Source organism: Stegostoma tigrinum, chromosome 14 (genome assembly GCF_030684315.1).
Source record: "Stegostoma tigrinum isolate sSteTig4 chromosome 14, sSteTig4.hap1, whole genome shotgun sequence".
Taxonomy (NCBI): Eukaryota; Metazoa; Chordata; class Chondrichthyes; order Orectolobiformes; family Stegostomatidae; genus Stegostoma; species Stegostoma tigrinum.
The window spans coordinates 24,291,168-24,309,325 of record NC_081367.1 but is presented as its reverse complement, the minus strand read 5'-3'; the positions used below and the strand labels follow the sequence as shown (position 1 = coordinate 24,309,325).

Genomic DNA, 18,158 nt, shown 5'->3' with positions numbered 1-18,158 from the left:
CAGGACTGGATTGTGCCAGTAAATTGAATCTGCTGTTGAATAGACAGGATCGTTAACACAAAATATATGGTGCCTTCTCACATACTGTAGTAACTATTACTCACCGTAAGTGATCAAAATATCTCGCTGTGAAAAGTTATGAATGCACTTGCCTAAATAAACACCCATACTAGCATCAAAACATCTTTTTGATGTTATCTGACAGATACCAGTTAGTATTTTCAGTTCATTAAATGCAGTGGTGGTACAGCAGGGTGTGGGGTGGGCTGGGCTGGGTCTGGGGATTGTGGGTGTGCGTGTGGTGTGGAGGGTGAGGGAGTGGTGCGAGGTAGGGTAATAGAGGACTGGTGGTGGAAGTGGTTAGGGAAGAGCTGCGCCTGAGCTGTAAGTTGAAGCATCCTAGATTGTGATGTGCCAGTTAATGCCAGTAACTTGGACTTGTTACTTTGCGCGTGTATATATACAAATGCAGTCCTCCCAGCACTGGTCCTTGAGAACCGCACTGTCTACTATTTTTTAAATTTTGTAAAACAACTATTTATCATAACTCACTGTTTTCTAACTTTAACTTTTTTTAATCTGAGCTTACACTGACCCTCCTATTCCATGAGTTTCAATTTTATTAAGCAGTCTTTAAATACTTTGTCATAGGTTCTCTTTAAAATAAAACCCACATAGTCAACATCCATCTCCCTTTATCAATCTTCTTCATTACTTCATAAAAATCTCAATTGTGTTCATCAAGCATAATTTGCTTTTTAGAAGCTTGTGTAGACATTCTTATTAACTCAAATGAGTACGAGTGTTTATTGAAGGAGGCCGTGAGGCCCAGAGGTGATGTCCCTAGTTCTGAAGCAGAAATCTCATGTGCCTCCTGCTACAGAAGTGTGTTATAACCTGTCGAAACAGATTAATTCATTAATACTTTTTATATTGAAGTACTGATACCTGTGGATGATTATCTGTAAGGAGCTTTTGCCAGCTTAGAGGATATTGTATCTTCAATCAGCTAACTGTTTTAACCAGCACTTTATAAACCTCAAAAATTATATTCCTGAAATACTCGAAGTTTACTGTGTTATTGTGATCTCTGCAATGTCTGAGTAAGTCAGTTGAGAGTGCAAGTGAGAAAACTGACTGCAGGTAAGTTTCATTTAAGGCAAAGTTGCCTAATTATTTAAGTGATTTATGCTGTGCATAAACTAAAACAGTGATGTGTATATCCTGATTAGGTTTCTTTTACTTGGTGTGTGTTTTCACAATAATCATATGTGTTTCTTGATAAACCAGAATATTTGTTGAACTGGCACACTCCTAGTCCCATTGGTGCCAGTTAATAAAAAGTTAACAAAATATTAGATATCCTTAATATCTTTAAAATTATCAAATGCATGCAAAATTCATTTATTTGTTTTATTTCAGTAATAATATCGTTTGTTCTATTTTTAAGGTGAATTTGTGCTGGAAGAGGGTCAGGATCCCTTCCAAATGACTGTGCATCTGCTTGCAAACCCTGGTGAATCTCAAGGATTACAGAAAACACTGGACGGCTTATTGCACTGGTTAAGCCCGGATATCCAGTTGTTCCATGTTTCTGAGCGAGCAACGCCAATAAAATGCTGTGAAACACAGCGCAGAAAAAAGTCTGGATACCCATCACACTCTGTTATTCTATTCCTACATGAAGACTTTGGTGAAGAACGAATCTTACAAGTTCATGACTTTTTTCAGGGGCCACCGTGGCATTATCATCACAGTGAAAGTGTGGGTGGGAAAATCCTTCCTTATATGATTTGTTGTCAGGACTTCTACTCTTTGGATGCTAGCATGCCGATCTGGGCTGTAAGACAAGTGCACTATGGGAATGAGATCTTGCGAGTTACTGTATGCTGCAGCAATGAAAACTTTGAAGATTCTGTCAAGCTGTATGAGTTAATTTTGCAAAAGAAAGCTGCTGTGCAGAAAACTGACTTCTGCTGTTTCACAGTGTTCTCAAGCCAGAGTTTCTGTATCCAGCTCTCCTTAAAACAGTTGCCGCTTGGAGTTCCTGTAGATCTCAAAGTATCGGCTGTTCTTCAGTTCAGGGTGCATGCAATTGGACAGCTGGTGCCACTGCTTCCGAACCCATGCATTCCCATCAGCAACACAAGATGGCAAACTGAAGACTATGATGGAAACAAGATCCTTTTCCAAGTAGGTATTGCTCTCAGACTCTGAGAAACTTCTAGCACTTAGTCAGATTTATTATAGGTGATTACTCTAATTGCATAATTCATCAAATGAGATAGTAACATCACGTGCAATGCAATGGCGTCACTGAAAGTTTTAATTTAGAATGGCTTTAACTTCCATAAATTATATATACTACTTATTTTCTGTTGAAAAGTAAAATGAACCTTAATGAGACCACATCTGGAGTATTGTATACAGTTTTAGCTTTGTTAATTAAGGAGGAAAACAATTCCACTAGAAGCATTTTAGAGAAGGTTCACTTGCCTTGCTCTTTGGATAAAGGCATTGTAATATGAGGATACATTGAGAACGACTGACCTTTACTTACTGACATTTAGAAGAATAAGATACAATCTTTTTGAAACCTACAAGGTTTTTAGGGTACTTGACAGAGCAAGTGCTGGGGAGATATTCCCCTTATTGGGTCAGCTATAACTAGAGGCCTTGGTTAAAACTAAATGATCTCCCAATTAAGACAGATGAGGAAATTTGAGGGTCGTAAGCCTTTAAAATTGCCTTTCCAGACTGGTTCATGTAATAAATATCTTCAAACCATAACATTTTCCATTAGCATCTTATTACTGCTTAGGTTTACAGTTGTTCATCATAATGTGAACCAGCATTTCCATTTTATTCTACAACTGAGATTAACATCTATGTGTATTACACATGAAGTTTAATTTATAATCACTCTAACACCATTCAGTAATACTGCTGAGAGACTCTGAGATGGATGCACCATCTGTGACGAGCTAAGGAGTTGAACAATATCATTAAATTGAAAGAAAATGTATAATACACTGAGATTAGTGGTAAGTAGAAACCAGTGATGAATAGTTTGCATGAAAATAGCCTCAGTGGTATAGCTAATGAAATGTGAGGCTGGATGAACACAGCAGGCCCAGCAGCATCTCAGGAGCACAAAAGCTGACGTTTCGGGCCTAGACCCTTCATCAGAGAGGGGAATGGGGTGAGGGTTCTGGAATAAATAGGGAGAGAGGGGGAGGCGGACCGAAGATGGAGAGAAAAGAAGATAGGTGGAGAGGAGAGTATAGGTGGGGAGGTAGGGATGGCATAGGTCAGTCCAGGGAAGACGGACAGGTCAAGAAGGTGGGATGAGGTTAGTAGGTAGGAGATGGAGGTGCGGCTTGGGGTGGGAGGAAGAGATGGGTGAGAGGAAGAACAGGTTAGGGAGGCAGAGACAGGTTGGACTGGTTTTGGGATGCAGTGGGTGGAGCGGAAGAGCTGGGCTGGTTGTGTGGTGCAGTGGGGGGAGGGGACGAACTGGGCTGGTTTTGGGATGCGGTGGGGCAAGGGGAGATTTTGAAGCTGGTGAAGTCCACATTGATACCATTGGGCTGCAGGGTTCCCAAGTGGAATATGAGTTGCTGTTCCTGCAACCTTCGGGTGGCATCATTGTGGCACTGCAGGAGGCCCATGATGGACATGTCATCTAAAGAATGGGAGGGGGAGTGGAAATGGTTTGCAACTGGGAGGTGCAGTTGTTTATTGCGAACTGAGCGGAGGTGTTCTGCAAAGCGGTCCCCAAGCCTCCGCTTGGTTTCCCCAATGTAGAGGAAGCCACACCGGGTACAGTGGATGCAGTATACCACATTGGCAGAAGTGCAGGTGAACCTCTGCTTAATGTGGAAAGTCATCTTGGGGCCTGGGATAGGGGTGAGGGAGGAGGTGTGGGGGCAAGTGTAGCATTTCCTGCGGTTGCAGGGGAAGGTGCCGGTGTGGTGGGGTTGGAGGGCAGTGTGGAGCGAACAAGGGAGTCACGGAGAGAGTGGTCCCTCCGGAAAGCAGACAGGGGTGGGGATGGAAAAATGTCTTGGGTGGTGGGGTCGGATTGTAGATGGCGGAAGTGTTGGAGGACGATGCGTAGTATCCGGAGGTTGGTGGGGTGGTGTGTGAGAACGAGGGGGATCCTCTTTGGGCAGTTGTGGCGGGGGCGGGATGTGAGGGATGTGTTGCGGGAAATGCGGGAGATGCGGTCAAGGGCGTCCTCGACCACAGTGGGGGGAAACTTGCGGTCCTTGAAGAACTTGGACATCTGGGATGTGCGGGAGTGGAATGCCTCATCGTGGGAGCAGATGCGGCAGAGGCGGAGGAATTGGGAATAGGGGATGGAATTTTTGCAGGAGGGTGGGTGGGTGGAGGTGTATTCTAGGTAGCTGTGGGAGTCGGTGGGCTTGAAATGGACATCAGCTACAAGCTGGTTGCCTGAGATGGAGACTGAGAGATCCAGGAAGGTGAGGGATGTGCTGGAGATGGCCCAGGTGAACTGAAGGTTGGGTTGGAAGGTGTTGGTGAAGTGGATGAACTGTTCGAGCTCCTCTGGGGAGCAAGAGGTGGCGCCGATAGTCATCAATGTAACAGAGGAAGAGGTGGGGTTTGGGGCCTGTGTAGGTGCGGAAGAGGGACTGTTCCACGTAACCTACAAAGAGGCAGGCATAGCTGGGGCCCATGCGGGTGCTCATGGCCACCCACTTAGTCTGTAGGAAGTCGGAGGAATCGAAAGAGAAGTTGTTGAGGGTGAGGACAAGTTCGGCTAGGCAGACAAGGGTGTCGGTGGAGGGGGACTGGTCGGGCCTGCGGGACAGGAAGAAGCGGAGGGCCTTGAGGCCATCTGCATGCGGAATGCAGGTGTTTAGGGACTGGACGTCCATGGTGAAAATGAGGTGTTGGGGGCCAGGGAATTGGAAGTCCTGGAGGAGGTGGAGGGCGTGGGTGGTGTAATGGACATAGGTGGGGAGTTCCTGGACCTCGTTCTCACACACCACCCCACCAACCTCCGGATACAACGCATCATCCTTCGACACTTCCGCCATCTACAATCCGACCCCACCGCCCAAGACATTTTTCCATCCCCACCCCTGTCTGCTTTCCGGAGAGACCACTCTCTCCGTGACTCCCTTGTTCGCTCCACACTGCCCTCCAACCCCACCACACCGGCACCTTCCCCTGCAACCGCAGGAAATGCTACACTTGCCCCCACACCTCCTCCCTCACCCCTATCCCAGGCCCCAAGATGACTTTCCACATTAAGCAGAGGTTCACCTGCACTTCTGCCAATGTGGTATACTGCATCCACTGTACCCAGTGTGGCTTCCTCTACATTGGGGAAACCGAGCGTAGGCTTGGGGACCGTTTTGCAGAACACCTCTGCTCGGTTCACAATAAACAACTGCACCTCCCAGTCGCAAACCATTTCCACTCCCCCTCCCATTCTTTCAATGACATGTCCATCATGGGCCTCCTGCAGTGCCACAATGATGCCACCCGAAGGTTGTAGGAACAGCAACTCATATTCCGCTTGGGAACCCTGCAGCCCAATGGTATCAATGTGGACTTCACCAGCTTCAAAATCTCCCCTTCCCCCACCGCAACCCAAAACCAGCCCAGTTTGTCCCCTCCCCCCACTGCACCACACAACCAGCCCAGCTCTTCCCCTCCACCCACTGCATCCCAAAACCAGTCCAACCTGTTTCTGCCTCCCTAACCTGTTCTTCCTCTCACCCATCCCTTCCTCCCACCCCAAGCCGCACCTCCATCTCCTACCTACTAACCTCATCCCACCTCCTTGACCTGTCCGTCTTTCCTGGACTGACCTATGCCCTCCCTACCTCCCACCTATACTCTCCTCTCCACTCATCTTCTTTTCTCTCCATCTTCGGTCCGCCTCCCCCCTCTCCCTATTTATTCCAGAACCCTCACCCCATCCCCCTCTCTGATGAAGGGTCTAGGCCCGAAACGTCAGCTTTTGTGCTCCTGAGATGCTGCTGGGCCTGCTGTGTTCATCCAGCCTCACATTTCATTATCTTGGATTCTCCAGGATCTGCAGTTCCCATTAGCAGTGGTATAGCTTCCTGTTTCTCCAGCACTGGTACCAGTGTCCCATGAAGTGTAACCCATTCCTTGTGCAGCAATCTTTGACTCATTGACAAATGATAAATTAGTGTGTCGAATGTGCTTATAGGTAATAGTCTTTGCGTTTGTGCAATTTAAATTTGGCTTCTGGCTGCTTGTAATTCCAAAGCAAAATTTTTGTTACTCGTCCTGCCTATGTTGTTGGCATCCCCGTGGACCATGACAGTCTTTCCCATCCTGTGCCAGGTGCTTTGTAGCCCTGAGCACATGTCGTGAATGCTGGCCTTCAAGACAACAGTGTGGAGCAGGATGAACACAGCAGGCTAGGCAGCATCAGAGGACCAGGAACGCTGACGTTTCAGGTCGGGACCCTTCAGAAGTGGGGAGGGGAAGGGGGTTCTGAAATAAATAGAGGGAGTAGGTCAGGCTGGGGAACGTAGATGGGGTGTTGATAGCAGTTAGGTAGTGGTAAGAATTGGTCAGTGAGATGGGAGGAGCAGATAAATAGGAAAGAAGATGGACAGGGAAAGCAAGTGGGGATGAGAGGGAGAGTTGGTCTTGGGATGAGGCTGGGGGTGGGGAGACTTTGAAGCTAGTAAAGTCCACATTGAGACCTTTGGGTTGTAGTCTCCCAAGGCGGTGTATGAGGTGCTGCTCCTCCAGTTTCCGGGTGGTGTCATTGTGACGCTGGAAGAGGCCCAGGATGGACATGTCTTCCAGGGAGTGGGAGCAGGAATTGAAGTGGCCCATGACTGGGAGATGTTGTTAGAGATAATGGGAACTGCAGATGCTGGAGAATTCCAAGATAATAAAATGTGAGGCTGGATGAACACAGCAGGCCAAGCAGCATCTCAGGCCTGCTGTGTTCATCCAGCCTCACATTTTATTATCTGGGAGATGTTGTTGTTTGTTGCGAACTGAGCGTAGGTGCTCTACAAAGCAGTGTCTGAGCTCTGCTTGGTCTCACTGATGTAGAGGGGGCCACATCGGAAACAGTGGATCCAATAGACCACATTAGCTGATGTGCAGGTGAGCATCTGCCTGATGCGAAAGGTTTTTACGAGCCTGAGATGGAGGTGAGGGGGGAGGTTTAAAGCAGGTGTAGTACCTCCTACAGTTGCAGGGAAAGGTGCCAGGGGTCTTGGGGCTAGTGCGGAGTGTGGAGCAGATGAGGGAGTCGTGGAGGGAGCAGACCCTCCGGAAGGCATATAAGGGTGGGGAGGGAAATATATCCTTCATAGTGTGGGATCAGATTGCAGGTGGTGGAAGTGGCCGAGAATGATGTTATGAATCCAGAGGTTAGCGGGGTGATACGTGAGGACAAGGGGGTTTCTGTCATTGTTTTTATTGCGGGGAGGGGGCTGTGAGGGCTGAGGTGCGGGAAACACGAGATACAGTGGAGGGTGTTTTCAACCATTGAGCGAGGAGAAGTTGCGGCCCTTGAAATACAAAGACATCTGGGATGTCCGGGAGTGGAACTCCTCATCTTGGGGCAGGTGCGGCAGAGGAGTTGGGAGTAGGAGATCACATTCTTGCAGGAAGATGAGTGAGAAGAGGTGTAGTCTAGGTAGCTGTCCGAGTCAGTGTTGAGGTGGTCAACAGAATGGAGACAGAGGGGTCCAGGAAGGGGAGAGAGGTATCAGAGATGGTCTAGGTGAACTTGAGGTTGGGGTGGAAAGTATTAGTAAAGTTGATGAACGGTTTAAGCCTTCAAGACTCCTGCTCTCAGATGCAGAGAAGTGTATCTCTCTCCTAACTCTACTGCACCCTACAAGATTAATGATCTTTCTCACTGTCTCCATTTAAGTGGACCTTGGAACATGGATCCATGATCATTTTACTTAACTACTCTGCAACACTTGCTCTTATTCATATAGACTGTAAGAGCCTTGAACCTGTTGGAAATTGCAGTAGTTGAGGCTTTTTCACTTCTACCTTTTTCAATCTCCATGTTTGCTTCACTCTCAGTCTCACCAAGCTATCCTTGACCATTGACTAAATCTAGAGTGTCAAGCCTAAAGGGTGTGACTGCCTCTTGAAACAAAGTGGCCTGGTGACATTTTTCCCCCTTCCCAATGCATTACAGTACCTGAAGTGCAAACTCCAGCTCATTATCTCAGAAGCAGATCCATGAGCAGCACATAGTAACCACATCTGCAGTAACAATGTGGCACACTGATGTCCACTACCTCCCACATGCTACAGCTGCAACACATCACCTTTACCTGCCATTCTTACCACATTTTATATAACTAATTTGGTTACACATCTTTAAAATATCCCAGCTTCGAATTTGAATGAATAGTTAATTTAAAATGTTTTTCCTAATTTATTTCTCTAGATTCTTTCCTATTATATCACACTTACATTTTCTTTGTAACACAAATGTTTGAATTTGAACCTACAGACTCTCATCCAGCTGTTTGAACTCTTGCTGCAGTCTCACTGCTGCTTACATTGTAGCTGATTAAACTCTTGTTGCTGTCTCAGTGCTCATGCTCGCATCCCTGCTCTGCAGATGCTTACCACTCTCACCCTCACTTCATTCAGTCTTAGAAGCATAATCTTAAATTGCTTTCGCTTTCATGTGTTTACGTATCTCCGATATTACTAATGCTCTTTGCCTTAACTAATTATTATGGCCATGCATTTCACATTCCCATTTTGGGTAAAGAAAGCCCCTGAATTCATTATTGAATTGATTCATGACACTCAAATCCTCCAATTCCCTTATCAAATTGAAAGATTTTCTCAATTTTTAATCTGTCGGTCCCTTTCATTATCCTAAAGACCTCTGACAAGTCATAAGACATAGGAGCAGAAATTAGGCCATTTGGCCCATTGAGTCTGCTCTATCATTCAATCATGGCTGATAAGTTCCTCAACCTCATTCTCCTGCTTTCTCCCCATAACCATTGATCCCCTTGATAGTCATCCAGAGCTAATTCTGGTATGACCTTAGTAAATGTCTTTTTCTTTCATCAAGGCCTTTTTTTAAAATTTGGAAACCAGAACAGTACGCAGTACTCTTATGTGTGGTCTAACTGAGATTTGTTGTAACATTTTGCCTTTAAGTTTCATGTAGCTTCTGTCCACCAGTGTTTTCAATATCAGCACTCTGAAATTGACTTCCTGTTGTGTCTCTTCCTGCTACAGTTGTTTCAGTGACACCCTGACATTACCCCGGCAATACTTGTTTATTAATCTGTGATGTTAATTTAAAGATGCATTTAATAGTTTGGCACAGGTCAATGGGCTCACAATGCCTAAAGTAAACTGTAACAGGGGAATATTAATGTTCTACTCCTTACAACGTAAGTATAATGTGAGTCGGTTGCTAACACATTTCTTAGCTTGAGTACTAACATGTATCATGCAAAGTAAACTCCATACAATGCAAGTTTCTGAAAGTATTTTTGCCATGATTATTGAATATTTTCAAAATAATTAAATCTGAAACTCTTCATCAAACCCTTTAGAATTACTGTTTGAAAATGCAATGGGATATTCACAAAGCATTTACAAAGCAAATTCCTTTCAATAGATGAAATCATAGAAATTTACAGTACACAAGGAGGCCATTTGAACAATCGTGTCTGTACCAGCTCCCAAACGAGCTGTCCAGCTATCGACGTATTCTAGCCCTACTGAAAATTGTTTAAACACAAGTCAGAATAAAAATTGATTTTAATACCCTCTGCTTTTGAAGTTTTGTACCTACTCAAATAACTTACCATAATTCAACCATACTAAAAGTTGGTATTTAAGGTTTATTTGAAACAACTGCTTTTCTAATGTAATTACATCTTGTGTTAAATCAAGGTTCATTGAAAATGAAATAAGCTTGTTTTGTTTGGAGTGCTTGTTACTAACTAGTGTCGTTGTGACCTTTAAATATCTTTACACTGATGTACTGATTTTGAACCTTGCAACAGATCAAAGGGAGATTGCAGTACTTGGACAGAAGTTGCTCTGCAGGCGGTGGTTTGAACTATTACTCATGCAGTTCGGTGCCATGCAATCAAACTTCACTTTCAGAAAGGTGGCTGGACAACCAAATGCCTCAGGACAAGGGCAAAATGGTCTCCGCTTTGGCTGAAGATGAACAGGAGAGGAGATGTGTGAAAGGAAAACAAAGGAGTAGTTTACATGGAATGCTGGACAGAATTGAAAGCACCTCTGAGAGTTTGTGCAGCACACCCAAAAGCAGTTCCTGTTACTCATCACAGCGCAGCAGTCCAGCAACATTGTCTCGCTGTGATCCAGTGTATGGTTACAACATGTCTACAAAGTTCCAAAGCTTTGAACATGAAACCACCACTGGACCACACAATGCAGAAACTGATGTTGACACTGGATTCATAGTTTCAAAGGCAAGCTTGTCTTCTGATGACAGCCTGTGTTCTTTAGACACATTTTCAACTGGTTTAAAGAACAGTCTTCCTAATATAAGTTCAAAAAGCTTTGCATTAAAATCAACAATAGGTGCTGGACCAAAAAGTGAAACGTCTTCTGAGAGTATCAGTGTTTTGAGCAAAAAATGGCGAACTTCCAACTCTGAGAAAAGTACGCCTGTTCGTCAACAAACATTCAAAACCTCCCAACAATCTTATGCAAGTGGTGTGGAGGAAGAATTTTTCATCTAAGTTGGCACACAAATTAATTGTAAAATGTTATTTTTGCTTGCAAACCATGCTGAGTGCAGGTATTTGCATGAAGTAACATTATGGAATAACACAGCAGCTGTTTTGTAATTTTATTGAACAAAGAAAAATGTCTAACTTTCACATTTTACTAATTTTGCTACCACTTCACCTGCACTAAATGTAAGCCTTTGTCTTCTGAGCAAGTAGCTAAATTCCCTGAGTTGTGGTTGAGCAGAATTCTTGAATTCATCTTTAAATGTGATTGTTCTTAATGAATAATCTAAATCTAATTAATATAGAGTTGCAGAAACTGCACAAAATAACTTTCCTGTAGCTCTAACCTCTTTTAAAATAAGCAGTTAAACAAAATGTAGCCTTTGTCAGTTTGATTAATTTCCATGATATGGTGTGTAAACATGGTTCCTGTATCATTCAGGAATTTAAAGACAAGTTTTATATAAGGATATGGTTGAAAAATATCTTGAACAGACTTATCAGTTTGTAATCTGTTTGAGATTTCTCTTGTTACTAGTTAAATTTGTATATTTGATTTTTTTTTTGAAAATTACTCTTTCATGGATGTGGGCATCGCTGGCTTGAGTGTGTAACTCCAAAGGGATAGAATCATAGAATCCATACAGTGTGGAAATAGGCCATTCAGCCAAACAAGTCCACACCACTCCTTCAAAGAGCATCTCGCCCAGACTCATCCCTCTACCTTTTCCCTGTAACCCTGCATTTCCCCTGTCTAATCCACCAAGCTTACATAGTCCTGGACGCTAAGGGCAATTTAGTATGGCCAATCCACTTAATCTGCACATCTTTGGACAGTGGCGGGGAACCAGAAAATCCAGAGGAAGTCCACACAGATACGGGGAGAATGTGCAAACTTCACACAGACAGCTGCCTGAGGGTGGAATCGAACCCTGGTCCCTGACGTTGTGAGGCAACAGTGCTAGCCACTGTGCTCCCCATCCTATAGGTGGTAGTGTTCCCATGCATTTGCTGCTTTTGATTTTGAGATGGTATTGGTGCTGGGTTTGCATGGTACACACAATTGTCACTGTGCACTGATATTGAAAAGTGTGGATTGGGGTGCCAATCAAAAATGGGTTACTTTTTCTTGGGTGATGTTGAGCTTGACAGTACCAGGTTGGATTGCTTGTGAAATTCATTAATGCTGAACATTGCATGAATGTCAGTTGATCCATGTAATTGAAGTAACTTCAATTTATTAATTAAGTTCTTATAACAATTAAACTATAGTTAATTACAACAATTTTGAAATAAATGGCAAAACATTGGATTGTAACAAATTTGTGTCCATCATATAGCTCTTCAAGTGTACAGTGTTCCATTTTATGTAAATGGTCACACAGAATTGAACGTGATGCACTATTAATGTATCTGGTATATTCAAATAATTGTATGAATCAAGAGGACAATCTAGACAGACACAATGCCTTGTATGTTATCGTCTTTTTGAAAAATAGTGTAGCAGTTTAACTTTGGTAATTTGTTCCTAATGGCAGGACAGAAAATGGGTGTCACTTCCACTCTCTTGCTTTTTACTGCTTCCCATATGACTGAAGTGCCAGTGGTATGGACAGCATGAGATAGTATAATGAGGGAAGCTTTTTAGTGGTGAAACCTACTACCGATTGACAATGCAGCAGGTACAGAGAGGCTATAATAAAGCCTGCAGAGGAAGTAGCATCGCACTGTTCACAGCCATAATTTTCCTGCCATTAACATAAAACATATGAAGGGCACAAAGATAATATGGGCGGTTTTCAGATTTGCATTACACTTGTAAATATTTCATTTTACATTGGTTTCACTGTCACCGTGTGAAACTAGTTTTCTCAGAGAGATGATGTACTGACATTCTGTGTGGTTAGTAAACATTGATGGTTATTATGGAATTAGGGGTATTCCTTTTATTGAGCAGAAAACAATGTTGTATTTTCTTGTTTATTCTCTATTGATTTTTTTTTTAAAGAGTCCAGTGTGATACTTGCCACTCGAAAATAAATCTGAACTTGTGACCTCAGCTCACCCTCCCAACTATGCTTTATAAAAAGATATTGTCCAAGATCACTCCCAATGGGAAGAACTGAAATGTTGCAGGTGAACCCAAGGTCCTGCAGAAAACCTTTCAGCCGACTTCCTGAGATGGAGCCATGCGTAGCTATCATTGACCACATCCTTTTAAGCGCCTTATTTTCTGACTTAACTCAATATTTCCTTTACCACTGACACACTTTTGTCCACCCTGAGCTTCTAAGCAGGCTATAAATTCCCACTGCCCCACAGTTATTTTCTGTACTCAACTTTGAGATGCAGGAGCTACAATACCAGCAATTACCCTTATCAACTGCTTTAAGATATTCTGGAGAATTGTGACAGAAACAGATTCACTACTAGTACATAGCTGTCTTACAGAAAATGAGATATCTGCCACCTAACATAACCCACCAAAGCATGCTGTAATTATTGGCACTGACAACGTTGCAAATACAGTAACAACAACTAGTGTAAATATTATGGAATATATCTCTGTGGTCTTGTAAAACAGCATAGAAGAATATAATGCTGTGGATCAAGCTTCCACTGAACAGGTAAAATTGTTTCTCATTGTTGACTTTGCCCCAGAAATGCAGGTAGTTTGAGCAAAACGCAATGTTTGAAGCCTTTGAATAGTATTCCAACTGGGACAAGAACATAAGAACCAGGAGCAGGCATAGACTAGTTGGCTGTTTGAGCCTGCTCCGCCATTCCATAAGATCATGGCTGTTTTTTTCCATGGCCTGAGTTCCACTTACGCACCCTCTCATCATAACCCTTGACTTTTTGAACAGTAAAAAAATTATTTATCTTAGCTTTAAAAATATTCAATGAGGAAGTTCCTCAACAACTTCACTGGGCAGGGAATCCCACAAATTCACAACCCTTTGGGTGAAGAATTTCCTAAATCTGCTCCCCCTAATTTTGAGGCTATGACCCCAGCTCTAGTTTCACCTGCCAGTGGAAATATCCTCCCGGCTTCCATCTTATCTATTCCCTTCATGATTTTGTGTTTCTATGTTCTCTGTGTTTCTATAAGACCGTCCCTCGTTCTTCTAAATTCTGATGAATATGATCCCCTTTCAACCCTTTCAACTCCGGAATCAACCTGGTGAACCTCCTCTGCACCCCCTCCGGTGCCAGTACATTCTTTCTCAAGTAGGGAGACCAAAACTGTACGCAGTATGCCAGCTGTAGCCTCACCAGCACTGTATACAGCTGCAACATAATCTCCTTGCTTTTGAACTCAATCCCTCCAGCAATGAAGGACAGAATTCCATTTACCTTCTTAATTGCCTGTTGCACCTGCAAACCAACGTTGTGTGATCCATGCACAAGAACACTCAGGTTCCTCTGCATAACAGCATGTTGCAATTTTTTACCATTAAAATAATAATCCTTTTTACTGTTATTCCTACCAAACTGGATTACTTCGCATTTATCAACATTGTCCTCCATCTGTCAGACCTTTGCCCACTCACTTAAACTATCTATAAGCCCTTTGCAAACTTTGTCAGTCCTCTGCATACTCTGCACTACCACTCATCTTAGTGTCATCCATAAGCTTTGATACACTACACATGGTTCCTAACTCTGAAATGTTTCAGAAATCTTGATTTTGTTGCCATAGGTTGTTTCTCATGTTTGCCAACTTAATTCCCAGTATTTTTATGCACATGCACTTATGTGGTCATGAGTAATATATGATTTAAATGAATGCCATTTAAATTACAGCAAGCAGTGCGTCCAAAATGAAATACCCAAAGACTATGTGATCTACTGTAAGATAAAAGATTAGAGATATGAGTGTTCATTACCTGAAGTCTTCAATCAATCCAAACATGTGCATGACATTAAGTAACTATTAGAGAGTACTAGGAATTCCAAAACTCAGATGTGGAATGAAACTTTTTGTAATACTGTACATTGAAGATTGTCACTGGTTAAATTACTTACCCCTTGTCTTTCCTGGGTTTGTTAAAGTTTTTGTTTGGAACATGGGTGATAATGTAAAGGGTGTTTTTGTTTTGTATGTCTAATTGAGCTGAAAAGGTTATGACCGGACTTTATGTGGAACAACAGTGGTCTTTGCCACAATGGTCCTTCCAAAGTGGGAAAGCCAGATTGTTGCTAATGGCAGAATTAAAATAGAACTTTTTTTTGGGATGATTAGCCCAGAGAATTGCAGCATGGGATGATATCATTCACAGTGTAATTGAATTCTCTTTTGTCAAACTGTATTAAAATGCCAACATATTTGAATATGATGTGCTTTAAAATGACTGTTTAACTGACACATTTTCTCAAAACCTTGACATCTGCAAAGAAGAAACAATGGATAATTGATGCTATCTTTTTAAATAGAAAAAAGGTATAAATTCAGAAAAGAAAACGTTTTCGAGATTTCATTTAACTTCACTCACTTTTTGTTTCATTTAACTTTTCTTGCATACAGTCTTTCAGGGACACAGGCATGAGGTCATTTTCCAGATGTTTGTTAATTACACTAACAATAAAGTTCAGAATCAGATCTCTGTTGTTGGGCTGTCAAATTGAGCAAATAACTAATCTGTTTCTTTCCACTCGAACCTCACAGTAACTGAAGTCAACTTACTCTACTTCTGGTATAATTCTATACCGTTTCCCCCTATCCTGTCCTTTCATGAAGAGTGTTCACTCAACTGAATAAGACAGTGCAGACCCTTTGAGAGATATCAGTTTGAGCTTGGTTTCCTAAAGAGTATGTAATGGTTTAGAATTTGTGGAAGAGAGATGCGGACTAACATGGGAAAATGTGAACTTGTCCATTCTGCTAAGAAAAATATAAAAGTTTTTTATTTTTGGATGTAGAAAGCAGAACTCTACAGAAGGATCTGTGTGATGGCACAAAACTGATGTGCAGATACAGCTTGCTTTCAAGAAGGCCAATGAAACAGCAGCATTTATTGCAAGGAAAGAGGAGCTTGTTGCACAATGTAGCACCCCTACTTCTGTGCTAGAAGGTCTGCGTTCAACACCCACCCCTAGGGGGATTGGGCATAAAGGGAGGGAGATGTTGTTACAACTACAGGACTTTAAACTGCATCAGTAATATTATGTATCGTTTTGGTCTTTTTACTTAACCAAGGTTATAAAAGCATTAGATGCAATTCACAGAATGTTCACTTGACTGATTCCTGGAATGAAGGGATTATCTTTTGAAGACAAACTGAACAGATGAGTTTATATCCATTGAAGTTTAGAAGAATGAGGGAGGGTTGTTAGTTTGTCATATTCTCTTCCCAGAAGCAGTGGCGGCTGAATCATTGAACTTATTCAAGGATAAGTAAGATATTTTTTGATAACTCTGTAAACAGTTGTAGGGAGCTGGCAGGAAAGTAGTGTTGAGGCCGCAATCAGATCAGCTATGATCTTATTGAATGGCAGAGCAGGATGAGTGGCCTACTGCTCCTATTGCTTGTATTTGAGATATTCTGTTTTAGTATTATTTGAAGGGTGATTCCTAGTCAGTACATTGTGGATCACTCTAATGCTGTTTTTAAAATAATAGCATAATTTCAAGGGCTGTGGTTCAATGTCTTGTCCAAAGACAGCACCTTTGACAATACTAGACTCTCTTAGTTGTGCAGTTGTCAGATAAGATTGCAATGGGAAATTGGGCAGCTTTGAGCAGAATGGCTGTTCTACTCTGATTTCCCAAATTTACATGCAGCCTTACCTGTGACCTGCTGGTGATTACAAACAAATGTCATTTTTTAAAAAAAACTAGCTTCCAAATAATTAGCAATTGTCGAGGTTCCTTCAGTTGTAAAACACCTTTATAACTTGCAGGACACAGTCATTTAAAATGAGTGGGGGGAAAAATTAGCAAATTATGATCTTAAAGAATTTAAAAAAGTATATTTTGTACCTGTGTGACAGTGGACTGAAACTATTTTTGTCTCATAAAATGAATGCCCTGTGCAAACATTCCTTTTTGGCATAAAATCATTTGCTTGGTTTAATAAATATACAATCTTAATTTCATTACAGCAATCGTCTTTAATACTATTCTTAACATTTGATCTTTCCTTTTTACTTCATTATTACAAACATTAGAACTGAACAAAGAAGGATTGTTCGAATAATGGTAATGTCTTTCTGATCTTCTGACTGATCTATTTATAGGTTTCTGATCATATGATTGTTTTAGATAAAGTAGGCTCCTCAGTTGAGGGTTTCATTTTTCTTTGTAGCATATGGCTGTTTATTAAATGAATCTAGTATCATAACTTGAGCTCCCTTTGTGGCAAACTTTATTAATTAATAATTTTCTGCTTCTCTCCTAAGCCCATACTTTGTGATTCTAAATTTATCATCCAATGGACTGTTGTTTTGGCATGTGAGATAGCACCACATACACAGAAGTCTCACTCTAAGAAATATTTTTGGAAAGCAATGTAGTTTGAAAAGTAAAATGCTAACAGTGCTAGAAGTCTGGAATATTAACAGGAAAATGCTAGGCATGCAGTAATTTCTGCATTCATGTATAATCTTAGAGGATTGCATTGGACATATGGTACAGAAACAGGCCTATTATTAATGAGTTGGGTAAAATACTTATGGATTGGGAGGCAGGGAGTTAGAATTTATGTTCGTAAAATGGTAGTGGAGGGAAAGCATTTTGTGCATGGGAACGCTATTGGGCAACATTTACACCCAATCAGGCACTAATGAAACCCTTGAAATGAGCAATAAATGCCTCATTTGCTGCCACTGGTATTCAAACAACAAAGGGCTGGAAATATGCCAAATATAAGAGTCTGAATAGCAAATCATTCCACACTTCCATTGAGCGTCCCTCTGTTAAGACAAATTGTGGGAATCAATACCAGGAATGGAAGGATGTGGGAAGAGTCAATCTCTTGTCTTTTCTTCAAATTGCCCCATCCTCCTCAACGAGTGGGTCCTCTTTTTCCAAACCCCATCCTACCCTAGATAACAAGGCGTGGAGCTGGATGAACACAGCAGGCGGAGCAGCATCAGAGGAGCAGGAAAGCTGACGTTTCGGGTCTAGAATGAAGGGTCTAGGCCCGAAACGTCAGCTTTTGTGCTCCTGGGATGCTGCTTGGCCTGCTGTGTTTATCCAGCTCCACACTTTGTTATCTCGGATTCTCCAGCATCTGCAGTTCCCATTATCACAGAGCCTTGGTGATATTTGTTTCAAAGACTGGATGATTTGAATGCAATTTATGGTAGGTTGAGAATCTTAGAATATCAGGCTTTTGTTAGATCTGCTGGTGCATATGAGTTTTAAAGTTCTTGCATGGCAAAATGCTGAAAATATTTCAGCAGCGATGC

At 42.2% G+C, this 18,158-nt stretch overlaps 1 protein-coding gene across 2 annotated transcripts in view; it reads left to right on the top strand.

The window, feature by feature from the left end:
* The window catches only part of LOC125457676 (protein FAM124B), a 51,386-nt gene extending 34,650 nt beyond the window's left edge, over positions 1-16,736 (top strand). For both annotated transcript variants that reach the window (XM_048542224.2, XM_048542225.2), the window contains 2 exons: positions 1,451-2,193; positions 10,041-16,736. In XM_048542224.2, the coding sequence (XP_048398181.1) occupies positions 1,451-2,193; positions 10,041-10,751 (1,454 nt within the window). In that variant the 3' untranslated portion in view covers positions 10,752-16,736. The remainder of the gene's footprint in view (positions 1-1,450; positions 2,194-10,040) is intronic.
* Positions 16,737-18,158: the final 1,422 nt, after the last annotated feature.